A 16982-nucleotide genomic window follows, 5' to 3' on the forward strand; every position below is an offset into this window, starting at 1 on the left:
ACAAGTTTCAAACCGCGAGAGAGCGCTTCCATCGAAACTTACAGCCAATACAAAATCTAAAAATATGCAAAAACACGTCAAATTTATTTTTTGAGTGGTACATTTTTTAGACCAGTTTTAAACTAAATTACCTCAACCCTCTAGCTGGGATAGACACATCCCCCAAAATCTTTAATGGAAAGGGGAGTTAAGTGATTGAATAAATTATATTTTTTTTTGTACGTTTGGAAAAATCTTAGACTCAATACTCTTAAACAGTTTTCGAGTTCTGAACTCGATGATTAATATCTTTACGGTTTTACTTGATTCTTCCAAAAATACTCCAAAAAATACACAAAATACTCCTATACTCCAATGTTAGTGTTCTAATCTTGATACTTAGGTACTGTACGGTTTCACTTGATTTTCCAAGAGTACTGAAAAGAAATAACAGATATGTATAATGTTTGTGATATTTTTGAAAAGGTTGTTGAACGATCTTTAGAATGAGGTATCACTCAACCCCCCTTTCCAATAAAAACTTTGGGAGTTGTGTCCGCCCCCACTAGAGGTTTAATGTAATTTAACCCGGGAAAAATCACGCTCTTTTCTGTCACGTAATCGGTCGAATGCGAATTTAAAATGCGATTGTACAACATATTTTTATTTACTTGTTAGGTTAGAAATATTATTTATAACAATTATTAAAGCTAATTGGTTCCCACCAAAACCATAAATTCCGCAAGAAGAAGAAGAAGAAGAAGAAAAAAAAAATAAACCTACGATTTACTACACCCTTCTTCGAGGCACTTGCGAGTGGAAAGTTATGTTGCAAAATTGTTCACCGAGTTATCACGGAAAAGGACAAAATGTTAGATTTTTTCTAACGGCGGACTGCTCCCTGGTTAATTGAAAATTGGTCTGCAAAATGTCCCCTTCAACAATAAATTAGACGTGTTTTTACATATTTCGAGATTTTCTAAAACTGTGCAAGGGGACCAAATTATGGAGGGTGACACCTTTTTAACCCTACGTTATGCGCGCGGTTATTGCTGACAAGCAAGTCGCTCGGACTACGATTGTAGACCAATAGATTTTGACAAAATTAGCAAATTAATGGTTAATATCATGTTTATTTATGTCCGTACTTTGATATTAGATATGTTTTGTTCCTTGGCTCTTCTCATTTTGACAGTGGTAAAATTAAAAACGAGGCCATGATTTTTTCGGTCTTTATTCGCAAGTAAATGAAAATGATCACAAAAATAAGCTCAATTTAGTAAAAAACACAAATGTTCTTTATCTTTAAACTTACAGAATAATGACCAATAGGGATGAATAATAAAGAACAGAACAAAAAATTAAAAAAAAAACAAAACTATTAAATGGTAAAAGTGGTAAATTTTTAGTGCGTCAAACATTCAGTGCAAATATTCCTGAGATGATCCTGCATGCAAATTTGTCACATCTTTGGCATGCCCTTCTTGTTGATAGATTGCAAATTCGTGCACAAATACATTGTCCCACGTAATTTGTTGGAATATTAAGGGGGAGGGGGTACAACTTCTTGAACTCCGAGCGGTACGCGAGCTCGTCGTCTAAGTTCTCTTAGCAGGGAAGGTATAGTTGACCCATATTCAAGTTGCGGTTTATTAGTTCCCATGCTAAGTTTTTAATGAAGTCGCTTCTTGAAACTTTTTCATTTATATTATTAGCTTTATACAGGTTGAGGCAGATAAAGGGCCTATTAGAAATATCTCGAGAACTAAAGGCAACAGACTCATGAAAATTGGCATGAAGGGGTTTTGAAGAGTGATCTATTTAATTAAAATATTTTCATCTATTTGCTACTTCCGGTAATACCGGAAGTTGCTTATAACTTCGTTTTTTTAAATGGGACACCCTGTAATTTTTAAATTTTTGGATTTTACTTGAAGTCTTCTTTCTTAAAATATGAGGTTTTGTATTGTTATACAGGGTAGTTTAAAAGATAATTACGTTTCTTTGTTAATTTTGTAGCAACCTTCACACCCTGTATAATTGGAGTAGTTTGTTGACATCAAAAACATTATTTATGTTCAAATGATTTTTAATATAGCCTAATATTGTCAGAAATTATTAGTCTAGGTAATTGTTGAATTTTAGTATACAGGGTTGGCCGAAACTTGGAATGAGTATTTTCTGAGTTTTCTTAAATGGGACACCCTGTATTTTAGTATTGTAATGAAATGATATTTTATGTTACTTTTTTATTCCTTAAGCATTTCCTATACCTAACTGCTTTAATTTGTGCTTAATTGTTAATCGCACACACAATCTTAACTACGTAAGTATTTTGATAGCTCAACCATTATTGGGAAATTTTAACGATCAGTCTAGAGGAATATGTATGTATTTCCAAAAAAATTATTCGTGACAGAATATTTTCAAGGCCAACCTAATAAAATTTCACGTAGTTTTTGTTGCAATTAATGTTTGGCTTGAATCACCAATAACTCACAAATTAAAGCAGTTAAGTATAGGGAATGTTTATAAAATAAAAAAGTACCATGAAATATCATTTCATTACAATACTAAAATACAGGGTGTTCCATTTAAGAAAACTCAGAAAATATTCATTTCTTGTTTTGACCAACCCTGTATACTAAAATTCAATATATAGCTATACTAATAATGTTTAACAATAGTAGACTAGATTAAAAATAATCTGAACGTAAATAGAGTTTTTGATGTCAAAGTACTATAATTCTACAGGGTGTGAAATTTGTTAAGAAATTAATAAAAACACGTAATTATCTTTTAAACTACCCTGTATAATAATATAAAACCTCATACATTAAGAAAGGAGACATCGAGGAAAATCAAAAAATGTAAAAATATACAGGGTGTCCCATTTAAAAAACGAAGTTATAAGCAACTTCCGGTATAACGGGAAGTAGAAAATAGATGAAAATATTTTCATTAAATAGATCACTCTTCAAAACCCCTTCATTCCAATGTTCATGATTCTGTTGCCTTTAGTTCTCGAGATATTTCTCATAGGCCCTTTATCTGCCTCACCCTATATACACAGTAGGCTACATATTAGCTTTACATTATATACAACTAAAAACTGAAACGCGCTTAGTCGAACGGTCTACGTTTGTAGACCAGTGCTCTTTGAATAATGGTAAAAAATAATGCAAACAAATCGGCGGCGTTTAGCAAACTGAAGAGTAAGTTGAAAGTATTAGTGACAGCTACTAAGCGGGATGGGGGCGTATGTGCAGTTTTCCGCAATTAGCGAAAACTTAAAGGAGCGTTGTATACAATTGTAGACCGCGCTACTAACGGAGAGTTAAATTGACATACTGTATATTAGTCTAGGGGCTAGGGTTGTTTCGTGGCGGATTAAAATCCACGGAGTTTCACAGAGTAGACTTGTGTAATTTGGCCCGCGGAATTCGAATTTTAAACTTGCCTTTGCGTCGAAAGTGACTTAAATTTTTGTTATAAACAATTTAGTTGTTTAAATGATTATAATAATTCGAAAACTACCATAATATACATAATTTTAAAAAAATGCAATTTATTCTTTTAAAAAACCTACAGAATGGTGTTTGGCAACCATTTTTTCAATAATTTATATCCATCACTTCATTGACGTATGGATAGTCCATAATGGATACTTATTGTGTCTATATTACAAGAATAAAAAACCGCTAAACGCCGTAAACATGAGTGGCGCATACAATATTCTAGCTACAAAAGATCTGATATGAATATTACGTGGCGCGAAAATGTATTTTCATTTTGATGCAAAACAAAATTCTAGTTTTATTTTAAAAGATTTTTTAATAATATTTGCCCAATTTGAAGTAAAACGCGCCACAAAAGAATAACTTTGATACGGTTAGAATTTTGAAACTCTTTTGTGGCGCGTTTACTTCAAATTTAGCAAATATTATAAAAAAATCTTTTAAAATAAAACTAGCATTTTGTTTTGAGTCCAAATGAAAATACATTTTCGCGCCACATAATATTCATATCAGATCTTTTGTAGCTGGAATATTGTATGCGCCACTCATTTTTACGGCGTTTAGCCGTTTTTTATTCTTGTATCAGGAGTTTTTCAAAGTTATTTTTAAATTAAATGTATGAAGTTGAATGCAATGTTTCTCGATTATACGTTAAGCTTTATAAATGGTCGCCTTTGTCGCATTATCTCCCAAATGATCTAGTGTCCATCGAATGTACACTAGATTTTTATTCTATTCGAAATAGATTGAACAAAAATATTGGGATGGCCGGTAATGAACTCGGATTGCCCGTTGCCAGATCAAATTAGCGTCGTAACCAGTACAACTACATAAACCATTTAAAGAATAATCGTTAATTGGATTATAATTTTGTAGCTTAATAACTTCTAAACGGCTTAACCGATTTTGTTTACTAAACATGAGTTTGAAACGTATTGACAAGTAGTATCTTATGCATCTAGGGTCAAGTATGATAACTGAAGCTATTACAGGAATTATTAAGCTTGAAAAACCGTTTTTCCCATAAGAAATAGAGATGATCATACTTATGAAGCCTATACCTTAAAAATTCAAATTTTCTCGGATATAAGGTATACACCTTTAGATTCGTCTAGACTCCTTCTACAAACGCTCAGTTACTGGCGTAATTCGTAGGTTGAAATTTTTAGTAATTGTAGAAAAACCAAAATTTTCAAAGTTTAGTTTTTCAGTTTTTCGGCTATACTGAGCCGTGTGTATGTCTGATCCTAACAGCTTAGACACCATTTGAAAGCTTAACTCAACACTATTGATTTGGTGTATTCCCTGTTCTCCTGTCTCTTCTTGAACCGAAGATATATGCCGCCAAAAAATATGCCGTTTTGTACTTGCCTAGTCCTATAGCTGGCTTATGGGTAGTCAAAACTCACAAACTACACCGGTTCTGAATCGGTCCTCACACCCTCTTCAAACACAAAAAAAATTCAGATCGGTTTAACTTTTCTACACACATACATACATACATATCCACTAACATTTTCCCTTTCTTAAATAAAAATTGACTCATATTTCTGAGCTCGGTAACTTTTGAACGGTAACACCGATTTTTAAAATTAGACATGCGTTGGAAAAGTAATGATCGCTTCTATTAGAAGCCGCAAAGGTCGGAGTTAAATTTTCGAAGTTTTTGGGAGTTTTGGGGACGAGAACGAAAAACAGATCCTTAATAGGAAGGCCGTAAAATCCACACCCTTGGACCAAAATGGATGCTTGACATAAGAATGGGTGAGTCTTTTCCTGAACTTTAAGATGGAAGTTGGCCCAATTTTCAATGAAGTCAAATTTAGAAGATCGAAAATTTCGTGTATATACAGGGTGTCCAGAAACTGAACCGACAAACGAAGACAGTAGATTCCTCAGATAAATTTTAGACATTTTAACCCAATTCTTCTAGTCCGAAAATGCTTCCTAAGGGAGCTAGAGCTCTTTGAAAATGGCGTCTTCTAATTAATTTTTCCTAAATAACTCCAGAACGCATTTATTTAGAAAAATGAAAATTTGTAGGCATATTTATCTTCTAGAGATAAATCGATTACATTTATTGTGACTTTTTAGTACCAGTCATAGGCGTCCGTTTTGGGTAGGGCAACGGTTATTTTATCGCATAACTTTTATGTCTTTAACTTTTAAGCATTTTTGATGCTGGATTATTAAATTATGAGGAATGCTAGTACTAGAAGCTACTCTTGGGTTAAGTCGGTAGAACAGACCGTTTTCTAGAAAAATCGATTTGAAAATTTTTCGTTTTTTCAATTTCCAAAAAAAGTTAAAAAAAAAAACTATTTAGAAAAACGAAAACGGCTACGTTTATTTATATTCCAGAGACGAATCGATTTCATTAATTGCGAATTTCTAGTATCGGTCATATGCGTCCGTTTTGGGTAGGTGAAAGGATATTTTATCGCATAACTTTTTTGTCTTTAATTTTTAAGGATTTTCACATTAGATTATTTAATTGTGAGGTATTTTAATACTAAAAGTTACTCTTGCTGTAAGTTAGTAAAAAACAGCGTTTTTTTGAAAAAAATTTTCAATTTTTTTTCAAATTCTAAAAACGAAAAATTTTTAAATCGATTTTTCTAGAAAAGGGTGTGTCCTACCGACTTAAATCAGGAGTATCTTTTAGTACTAGAATATATCACAATATTCAGTATCAAACATGCTTAAAAGTTAAGGACAAAAAAGTTATGCGATAAAATAACCGTTGCTCTACCCAAAACGGAAGCCTGTGACCGGTACTAGAAATTCGAAATGGATGAATTCTATTTACCTCTGGAAGATAAATATGTGTACCAATTTTTGTTTTCCTAAATAGAAGCGTTCTGGAGGTATTTAAGAAAAACTAATTACAAGACGTTATCTTCAAAGAGCTCTAGCTCCCTTAGGAAGCATTTGGACTAGATGAATTGGGTTTAAATATCTTAAAATTATATGAGGAGTCTCCTGTCTTCGTTTGTCGGTAGAGTTTCTGGACACCCTGTATAGTGTCGCGTGTAGGGGTGGTGTAAGTGTGCGCCACTGGCGAGAACTGCCGTTCTCTGGTAATAAATATAAAATACACAGTTTTCATAAGTTCAACGTTTAGTAGGCAAAATCACACGGCAATCGTTTTCAGTCATGCCATATCCAATAATTATAGCAATGTCAATGTCTGTTTAATAAAACATAATATTTCATTAAAATCCATAATATTAAACTTGATATGTATAGCTTAATTAAACATATTTGGAGGAACCTGGTTAACCGTTCCCATAATTATTATACAGTTATTATTTTCGGTAAAATATGAATATTATGTACCAACCCCTATCATATTTATTATCATTACGAGCTATTAAATTGGAATGATATACTCTGCTGGGATGATGTTGATTATTTATTACACGGACAAAAGTTTACGGATTATGGCTATTTATGTCAATGAATATAATTAATATTCATTAAGGGGTCCTAAATGTAGTAACTATGAAATGAAATTAATATGAATTCATTAATGAAATATTTTTTAAATGAATAATAATTTAAAAGTCATATCTTAAAATTGATTCAGTCAATTTGTACTCTACGAGCTCCCTAGTGGGAAAGTTTTGGGGTAGTTCTTATTTCTTTCATTGTATATGGATTTTGGCTGCACAATCCGAATATGAGGTTTGCGAACAAAATTTCTTGCCGGAAGATTGGAAAAATCGCGAGAAAATCGAAAAATTTCAGCTTTTTTCCGCTTTTTTGCTCAAATCTCGAAAACTATTAACTTTTAGTAAATTTCCTGTTAATGGAAACTAAAGAACTTAATATTATCTACAAATATCATTATTTACTTTTTTTTTCGCACGAACCGGTCGGTCTAAAGTGCAAGTTGAAAATTGCCAATTTTTAACGGTCTCGGCAAAACCCACTTTTACATACCAAAACTTTAGTTTTTATTGCAATGCTGTCATTTGATAAATTTCTCCTAGTTTTCTGTACAAATAATAAATGTTAGTTTATAATATGAATATCATATGTCTCTTCTCACAGCTTCTAAGAATTCATTCCATCCTAAAATGCCGAGAATATCTCTGCTTTTCCCTTAGAGCCACAGGAGATCAGGCACAGGTGGAGTCACAGTTTCAGTTGGTGTGAACATTTCCTTTGGATCTTGATTTCTGATAAACTTTGAGGTTTTGTCTTTTCAAAATGTATTAGTTGAACAGCTCTCTGACTTCCAGAAACCTTAGGTGCGGGTTTAGTTTTTAGCCGAGGAATGGATTGGTTAGGAGCTGTTGCATGTTTTGGTGCAATACAAGAAATGCCACCCATGACGTAAAAAGTGTGGTATCCGTCGATTGTATGTACGTTAACACTTTCTGTCCCAACGCTGCATATATATGTTTTTGAAAAAGTGGGGCTGTATTCCCAGCCGCCGTATATATACGTTCAAGGTGTTATGGTCTCAATTTACCAAAGCCAAAAATATGCATTGCTTATAAAATTTTAGATACATTGGTGTCCCAATGTCGTAGAAATATGTCCGAAAATGTTAGATTATTGTTGCCAAAGCCTCAAAATATTGGCAGCTAAGACAGGTCATGCGGACCCATTGCCGTATATATTTGTTCACATATTTTAGGTATATACAGCACTCATGGCAACGCAACGCTTATATGCTAGAAGGTGAAGCGTTTGTAGTCACAGGAAAGATCAGAAAAAAAAAAAGAAGCGAATCGAGATACATGTGTGCAAGATGCGGAGTCGACCTTTGCGTAGTGTCATGTTATGAGGAGTACCACACAAAAGAAAACTTTTAATGTCAATTTATATTACATTATTTTTTACATTTTTTCAAGTTGGTTTTGTTCTCTGATGATTACTTTTGCAAAGAAAACGTTTAAGTTGGTTAAAAAAAACTCATTAAAAAACATGTTTAGGTCATTTATTTGTTTATTTATATGCGACGTATATAATAAGGCAATGGGACCCTAAACATGAAAAAGCCTTTGGGATTGAGGAACCAACATGCAAATTAATGCCTGCCATAGAAAGGGTTACAATCAGCGTTTTCGTACACCTGTTGAAGCACGGCTGGTAAACTTTCTGCGGATCGCCTGCGATTTCTGACACTTCCAGATAAGCAACGCGCTTGCTCAAAATCTTGTAGCGGCAGTAAGGCCCAGATAGTTGGTCTCACCATTCCTTGCAGGATTGGCCATTTTCTTTACAAAAAGTACGGCTCAAGAAAATAGGTTGATGTAGTTTCCTCTTTGGGGTTTTGTTCATCCTATACAGAAGCTGTTCGCCTGGAAGTGCCAGCATTCGCAGGCGATCCGCAGAAAATTGACCTGCCGTGATTTACACAGCAGGTGTACGATAACGCTGATTTTAACGTACATACAATCGACGAATACCACACTTTTCACGTCATATGTGGCATTTCTTTTATTGGACCAAAACATGCAGTAGCTCCTAAGCCATCAATTCCTCGGATAAAAAAGAAACCCGCGCCTGAGGTTTATGGAAGTCAGGGAGCTGTTCAACTTATTCATTTTAAAAGAACAAAACCTCAAGGTTTATGAGAAATCAAGGTAACAGATCCGAAGCAAATGTTCACACCAACTGAAACTGTGACTCCATCTGTGGCTGAGCTTCTGTGGCTCTAAGGGAAAAGCAGATATATTCCCAGCCTCTTAGAACGGAATGGACTCATGGAAGCTGTCACAAGAGACATACCATACCTATGAACTAACATTTATTATTTGTACAGGAGGAATTTATCAAATGCCATTCTAATCAAAAATAAACTTTTGGAATGTAAAAAGTGGGTTTTGCCGATACCGTTAAAAATTGGCAATTTTCAACTTGTACTTTAGACCGAACGGCACGTCTGAAAAAAAAGTAAATAGTGATATTTGTAGATTATTTGAAGTACTTTAATTTCTGTTAACAGACCATTTACTAAAAGTTAATAGTTTTCGAGATTTGAGCAAGAAAGCGGAAAAAAGCTGAAATTTTTCGCTTTTTTCGCGATTTTTTCAATGTTCCGGCAAGAAATTTTGTTGGCAAACCTCATATTCGGATTCAGCAGCCCAAAATGCATATATAATGAAAAAAATCAGAATTACCCCAAAACTTTTCTAGTCAAAACACAATTTTATTGAATCAAATAGACAGACCCAAAATAATAAAATAATAAAAAACAACGAAATCTCAAAACTTGAGTTTTTCCCTAAACAAAACGGGTAAAGTACTGCTATTGTGGTAAAAGAAGAACTTAAAATAAACGGATTCAATTACATCCTTAATAAATAAAACCATATAATATGGTAATAAACAGAATATAGGATATCGGGGTGTATTCTGTAACACACCCGTTAAATTTAAGGGGCCTCTAAAATTTAACTTTTAACGGTCTTCCTAAAGTTTTAGGTAACATTGACATTGTGTAAAGAGGTACCAATAGAGGACGGCTAAAATAAACTTTTTAGAATAATCCACTAAAACGTTTTCAATTAAATACATACGGCAACGTCGCACATTGATCGTGTTTAACCCCTTAAACTACTTGTAACGTAGAAATTGAACAAAAACTGACTGTCGGATACCAAAAACTTAAGAAGAAGCAGTTGACAGTTTACTGAAAATAATATTGATTTAAAAAATTCTTTTATTTAATGATTATGTCCATTATTGGTAGTATACAATGCGTCCATAGAGTAAAGCATAAATTCATTATTTCGTAAACCGATGACTTTAAAGAAAAATTCCGAAACAGGTCGATTCTTATTTTTAAATTACAATTTTTTGGCATATATATCATACTAGTGGCGTCATCCATCTGGGCTTGATGACGTAATCGATGATTTTTTAATGAAAATAGGGGTCATGGGATAACTCATTTGAAAAGGTATTCAATTCTATATTCACTAATATAAATATTAACATAATAATTATTTATGCAGGGAGTTCAAAACAATTTTTTTACTTAAATTAATTGAGACAAAAAGAAGAATGTATGTAATTTATTTAATTCAAAATACCTTTTACTGTTGTCAGAAAACAGGAAAACATGTCTATTTGACAAATAAATATTGCTTTTATCTTAAATTCAATGTTAAAGCTCCCACTCAACATTTCGTTTAAGCGAAAATCAATGTTTATTTTTTAAACACATATAACATTTTTCTGTTTTCTGGCAGCAGTAAAATGTATTTAGAATTAAACAAATTACCTATATATTCATCTTTTTGTGTCAATTAATTTAATTCAATAAATTTTTTGGACACACTGTATAAATAATTATGTTGCTGTTTATACTAGTTAATAGAGCATTAAATACCCTTTCAAATGAGCTATCACATGACCCCTATTCTCATTAAAAAACTTCATCGATTTTCCATCATGCCCAGATGGATACTCACTAGTATGATGCATATGCCAAAAAATTGTAATTTAAAAATAAAAATCGACCTATTTCTGAATTTTTCCTTAAAGTCACCTGTTTACGAAATAATGAATTTATGCGTTACTTTATGGACGCAATATATAAATAACAAACTACCAATCATATAAACAAAACAAAACAAAATTATTAAAGCGTATTTAACGGACCTCAAAAATAAGAGGACAGTTAAAAAAAAAGTAGGGCATTCCAATATGCTGTCAAAATTAAATCAATATGGCGGCTGGGAGGGAAACATAAATTTATTATTCTTCTGTTGGTTCTTAATGCTATGTTACGTTTTTTTTTGTAATTTTGTTTTGTACAGGGGTTAATTTAACACTTTTACTGGAAGAAGTAATTTAAAAAGATAATATACCTCATTTCTTGTGTATTGAAGTGTGGAATGCAAAGTATTCGTAATAAAGTTCAGTTTTATCGGTTAGCAACAGTGACAAAAGACATCTTAGAGACAAAAGTAATGGTTAAATGCTATAAAATGCCCATTAAAAATGCTAAATACCTATGCCCAATGCCCATGTTACTTACGCTTGGAAAACTTTCTCCACCGTAGGTTAATTCAAACTCTTCGAGGGAAAATAATGCTATATTATTTATTTTGTAAATATGTTGCTTGTATATACCTACTAGCAAGATCTTGTGTTGACTACGAACTACTTGCGAAAATATTCACTATTGTTTTTTATTTTTCACTGCTTAAAAGCGAATAAAGTCATTCAAGTACTTCTAAAACTAAAAACTACACCAAATTAACAACAAGATATTCGGAATATACACCCAAAAAACTATTAATGCTGAAAAACTTAAAAGACACAATGTGGTACAAGCATAAACAAATATAATGTTTGACAGTTTTACTCCCAGCGGTGTGATAAACGTCAAAGTTTTGGAATGCCCTATTCTGTTTTAGCAGAGTTTTAACGGTTTAGGTTATGATTTTAATGTATGCATAATTTACGGAATACAAACATAATTATAGCGGAAGCTAAAATGTTAGAGGCCTCGAAAATTTAACGGAATTGTTACAGAATACACCCCATAACATCTTAAACATATTTATTTTTTAAACGCTTTTCTTTACTTCAATAGTTTGCATCAAATTTTTAGACGATAATTTGACTGACTTTTCTTCAATGCAAATGAATGAAATTTTGCAAACATATACATTCGCGGGAACAATACACGAATAGTCAATAAAAATTTTTTTTATCTGTATTAGTTGTTAGTGGAAAATGCTTTTCTTGTTTTTTACAATGTAGAAACTTGAAAATTTTACGGATTATAGGTAATGATATATATACTATTAGTCCAGAAAGCTACTGCGCATCCGCTAGGAAAAATATTCTAATTCGGATTTTTTGCACAATCTTACTCAAAAAGGACCCCTTTTAACAAATTTGCATGTTGCCAGGACCAAAAGTTGGTAAAAAATTTTTTATACGTCTTTTTTTTTGTTTTTTTCCTAAAATTATTTTTTTTGCATGGAATAAATTTTTTTTAGGTTTTCTGGATCATTCCAAACAGAAAAGGTCTCTAGTGACTTTTCTCTAAAGTTGATAGTTTTTGACATATAAGCGATTAAAAATTGAAAAATTGCCATTTTTAACCCTCAAAAACTATGTGAAAAACTGAAAATTTGAATGTTGCCAAAGTAGGTGGATATTCTTTAAACATCGACTGATGAAATCCCGAAGAGTTTTATGCAATGCAATGTCAAAAATCCCTTTGTTTTTTAATTGCCAATCAAGCGTGCGCGACACTATTTTCCACCGTTGCATGTGTATGCAGTATGGTGTAAATGAAAGGAATAAATTCGTTATTTCGTAAACCGGCGACTTTAAGGAAAAATCCCGAAACAAGTCGATTATTATTTTTAAGTTATGATATTGTGACATATATGGAATACTAGTGACGTCATCCATCTGGGCGTGATGACGTAATGGATGATTTTTTTAAATGAGAATAGGGGTCGTGTGCTAGCTCATTTGAAAGGTTCTTCAATTCTCTATTCAGTAATATAAACATTTACATAATTATTTATACAGGGTGTCCAATAATTTATTTTTTTGTCAATTTGCCAAATGATTTAATTTAATAAAAAAATTTTGGACACCCTGTATAAATAATTATGTACATGTTTATATCACTGAATAGAGAATTGAAGAACCTTCCAAATGAGCCAGCACGTGACCCATATTCTCATTTAAAAAAATCATCGATTACGTCATCACGCCCAGATGGATGACGTCACTAGTATACTATATGTATATGCCACAATATCATAACTTAAAAATAAAAACCGACCTGTTTTGGGATTTTTCCTTAATGTCGCCGGTTTACGAAATAACGAATTTATTCCTTTCATTTGCACCATAATGTATACACATGCAACGGTGGAAATTAGTGTCGCGCACGCTTGATTGGCAATTAAAAAACAAAGGGATTTTTGACATTGCATTGCATAAAACTCTTCGGGATTTCATCAGTCGATGTTTAAAGAATATCTACCTCTCTTGGTAACATTCAAATTTTCAGGTTTTCACATAGTTTTTGAGGTTTAAAAATGGCCGATTTCGCAATTTTTCAATTTTTAATCGCTTATATGTCAAAAACTATCAACTTTAGAGAAAAGTCACTAAAGACCTTTTCTGTTTGGAATGATCCAAAAAACCTAAAAAAATTTTGTTCCATTAAAAAAAAATAATTTTAGGAAAAAAACAAAAAAAAAAACGTTTAAAAAATTTTTGACCAACTTTTGGTCCTGGCAACATGCAAATTTGTTAAAAGGGGTCCTTTTTGAGTAAAATTGTGCAAAAAATCGGAATTAGAATATTTTTCCAAGCGGATGCGCAGTGGCTTTCTGGACTATATACATATTTTCACTTTTTACGTTAATTGTTTACGTTGTTTCATAAATAAACAATAAAATTTCAAATTTTGAAAGATCATATATTTGTTTATATATAAATCGGCGTTTATTCGTGTCAAATTTCAATAAGATACCTACGAAACAAAAATTCAACCAAAACTCCAATTCAAAAAATTCGTGTTTTTATAGTGGTCTTAGAAAAACCACCGGTAGAGACGTTTTGTGCTACAATTAACGTTAGAATTCGTTGTGCCGTATTAATTAATTAAACTCTTTTCTTTAGTTCAATCGTTTGGATCAAATCTTTGGACGTTAATTTGACTGCCCTTTCTTTAATTCAAATGACTAAAAATTTGCAGACATATGCATTCGCGGGAACAATACACGAATAGTCAATAAAAAATTTTTTTATTATTAATTGCTTAAATAAAAAAACGATTTTAACGGAAAATGCTTAAATTCTCTTGTTTTTTTCAATGTAGAAACTTGAAACTTTTACAGATTGTAGCTAATTATATGAACAATACATAATTTCACTATTTATGTTAATTGTTTACGTTATGCTTCATAAATAAACAAAAAAGTTTCAAATTGTTTGCCGATTCTGACTACTTTTCATGTTTGTACATCATATATTTTATACAGGGTGTCCAGAAACTCTACCGACCAACGAAGACAGGAGATTCCTCAGGTAAATTTAAGATAATTTAACCCAATTCACTTAGTCCGAAAATGCTTCTTAAGGGAGCTAGAGCTCTTTGAAAATGGCGTCTTGTAATTAGTTTTTATTAAATACCTCCAGAACGCTTCTATTTAGAAAAACAAAAATTGGTACGCGTATTTATCTTCAAGATATAAATCTAATCCATACATTGCAAATTTCTAGTACCGATCATAGGCGTCCGTTTTGGGTAGGGCAACAGTTATTTTATCGCATAACTTTTTTATCTTTAACTTTTATGCATTTCTGACACTGGGTTATTAAATTGTGAAGTATTCTAGTACTAAAAGGTACTCTTGTTTTAAATCGGTAGGACACACCGTTTTCTAGAAAAGTCGATTTGAAAATTTTTCACTTTCTGAATTACAAAAAAAAATTTCAAAAAAAAACTCTTTAGAAAGACGAAAACTGGTACATTTATTTATATTCTAGAGATAAATCGATTTCATTAATTGCGAATTTCTAGTACTGGTCATAGGCGTCCGTTTTGGGTAGGTCAACAGTTATTTTATAGCATAATGTTTTTGTCTTGAATTTTCGAGCATTTTTGACACTAGATTATTAAATTATGAGGTATTCGAGCACTAAAAGTTACTCTTACTTTATGTTGGTAAAATACTTCGTTTTTTGTTGAAAAGTTCTTTCAATTTTTTTTCAAATTCCAAAAACGAAAAACTTTCAAATCGATTTTTATAGTAAACGGTGCGTCCTACCGACTTAAAGCAAGAGTACCTTTTAGTACTAGAATACCTCACAATTTAATAATCCGGTGTCAAAAATGCATAAAAGTTAAGGACAAAAAAGTTATACGATAAAATACCCGTTGCTCTACCCACAACGGACGCCTATGATTGGTACTAGAAATTTGCAATCGATGGAATCGATTTATCTTTGAAAAGTAAATACTCATACCAATTCTCGTTTTTCTATATAGAAGCCTTCTGGAGGTATTTAAGAAAAACTAATTTCATGACGCCATCTTCAAAGAGCTCTAGCTCCCTTCAGAAGCATTTTCGAACTAGGTGAATTGGGTTAAATTGTCTTAAAATTATCTGAGGAATCTCCTGTCTTCGTTTGTCGGTAGAGTTTCTGGACACCCTGTATATATTATGTTAATAAACATGACGATATATTTTAATGTTTGAAAACTATTACACTAAAAAGCAAAAATAAAAAAATATGACAAAAATATTTTTAAGAAACGCTTTTCTTTAGTTGCCAGTGACTAAAATTAAACATATTATAAAAAAATCAACTAAAAAGCCAAAAATAAAAAAATAAAAAAAACACATTCGTTAAAGAAAAGCGTAGTGCGAAAACCGTTTATTCGATGAAGACACGCCACGCTTTTTTTTTGACGAATGTGTTAGATTTTTCCATTTTTTTTTTATTTTTTGCTTTTTAGTTGATTTTTTTATAATGTTTAATTGTAGTCACTCTCAAATAAAGAAAAACGTTTCTTAAAAATATTTTTTTCATGTTTTTTTATTTATAGTGGTTTTTACTTATATAATGAAAAACATAATGACTGTTTGTCTTATGTGATTATTTATACAATTTCTTGTTAAGATACTAATATTTCCAGGTAGTAGATGGATGGGAATTGAAGGGAGAATTTTTTCCGAGCAGTAGAGACCATCAGAAACCGTTGAGGGCGCGATTTAACGAGTTTTGTGGAGAAAGGAAAATAAAGAAAGTTTTCACGAGTTCCCAAAATGTAGCACTGATACAATACAGGATGCCTGCCCGAGGGACTAGTTTCAGCTTTACCGTGAGATTTGTGAAGAACCCTACACGTAAGTTAAAATCGTATTTTTCTTAAGCGAGAAAACGGCTGAGATATTTTTTATTCATTAAAGATTGTATGATTTCAATTTGATACTACACACTGTACTTGAACATTTGATTTAAAAATCGACTTCTGAAGTTCTTTTCACTTTTTTTGGCAGTATCTAACAGATTAAAAAGTGAGAGAAAAATTAGGAAATAAATTAATTTTTTTCGAGAAGGAGCGATTTTGGAGGCAAATCCCGAAAAAGTTCGATTTTTATTTAAATGATAATTTTGTGGCATATATCATAGTAGTGACATTATCGATCTGAGTGGGATGACGTAATCGATAATATTTTTTAATCAGAATAGGATTCATGTGCTAGATCATTTTTGAAAGGAAACATAAGTACATAATTAGTTATCCACGGAGACTAAAAAAATGATTAACTTTTGAATTATGTACCTATGTAATTTGTTTAATAAAACATGTATTTTAAAAAACTCTAACATCGAAGTTAAAAACTCATTAATAGAAGTTGTTAATTAAAAATCTTAAAAATCTAAATGGATTACATACATTTGTTCATACCGAACATTTTCGGACTGATCAGTCCATCATCAATTAACTCATTTACTTGTAAAATAGCC

General features: G+C 31.9%; 1 protein-coding gene across 3 annotated transcripts in view; it reads left to right on the top strand.

Annotated features, from left to right (window-relative positions):
* Positions 1-16982, top strand: part of LOC114331506 (corticotropin-releasing factor-binding protein) — a 553233-nt gene that overhangs the window by 370202 nt on the left and 166049 nt on the right. For all 3 annotated transcript variants that reach the window (XM_050648639.1, XM_050648641.1, XM_050648640.1), the window contains one exon: positions 16147-16357. In XM_050648639.1, the coding sequence (XP_050504596.1) occupies positions 16147-16357 (211 nt within the window). The remainder of the gene's footprint in view (positions 1-16146; positions 16358-16982) is intronic.

The sequence above is a fragment of the Diabrotica virgifera genome, chromosome 4 (genome assembly GCF_917563875.1).
Source record: "Diabrotica virgifera virgifera chromosome 4, PGI_DIABVI_V3a".
NCBI lineage: Eukaryota > Metazoa > Arthropoda > Insecta > Coleoptera > Chrysomelidae > Diabrotica > Diabrotica virgifera.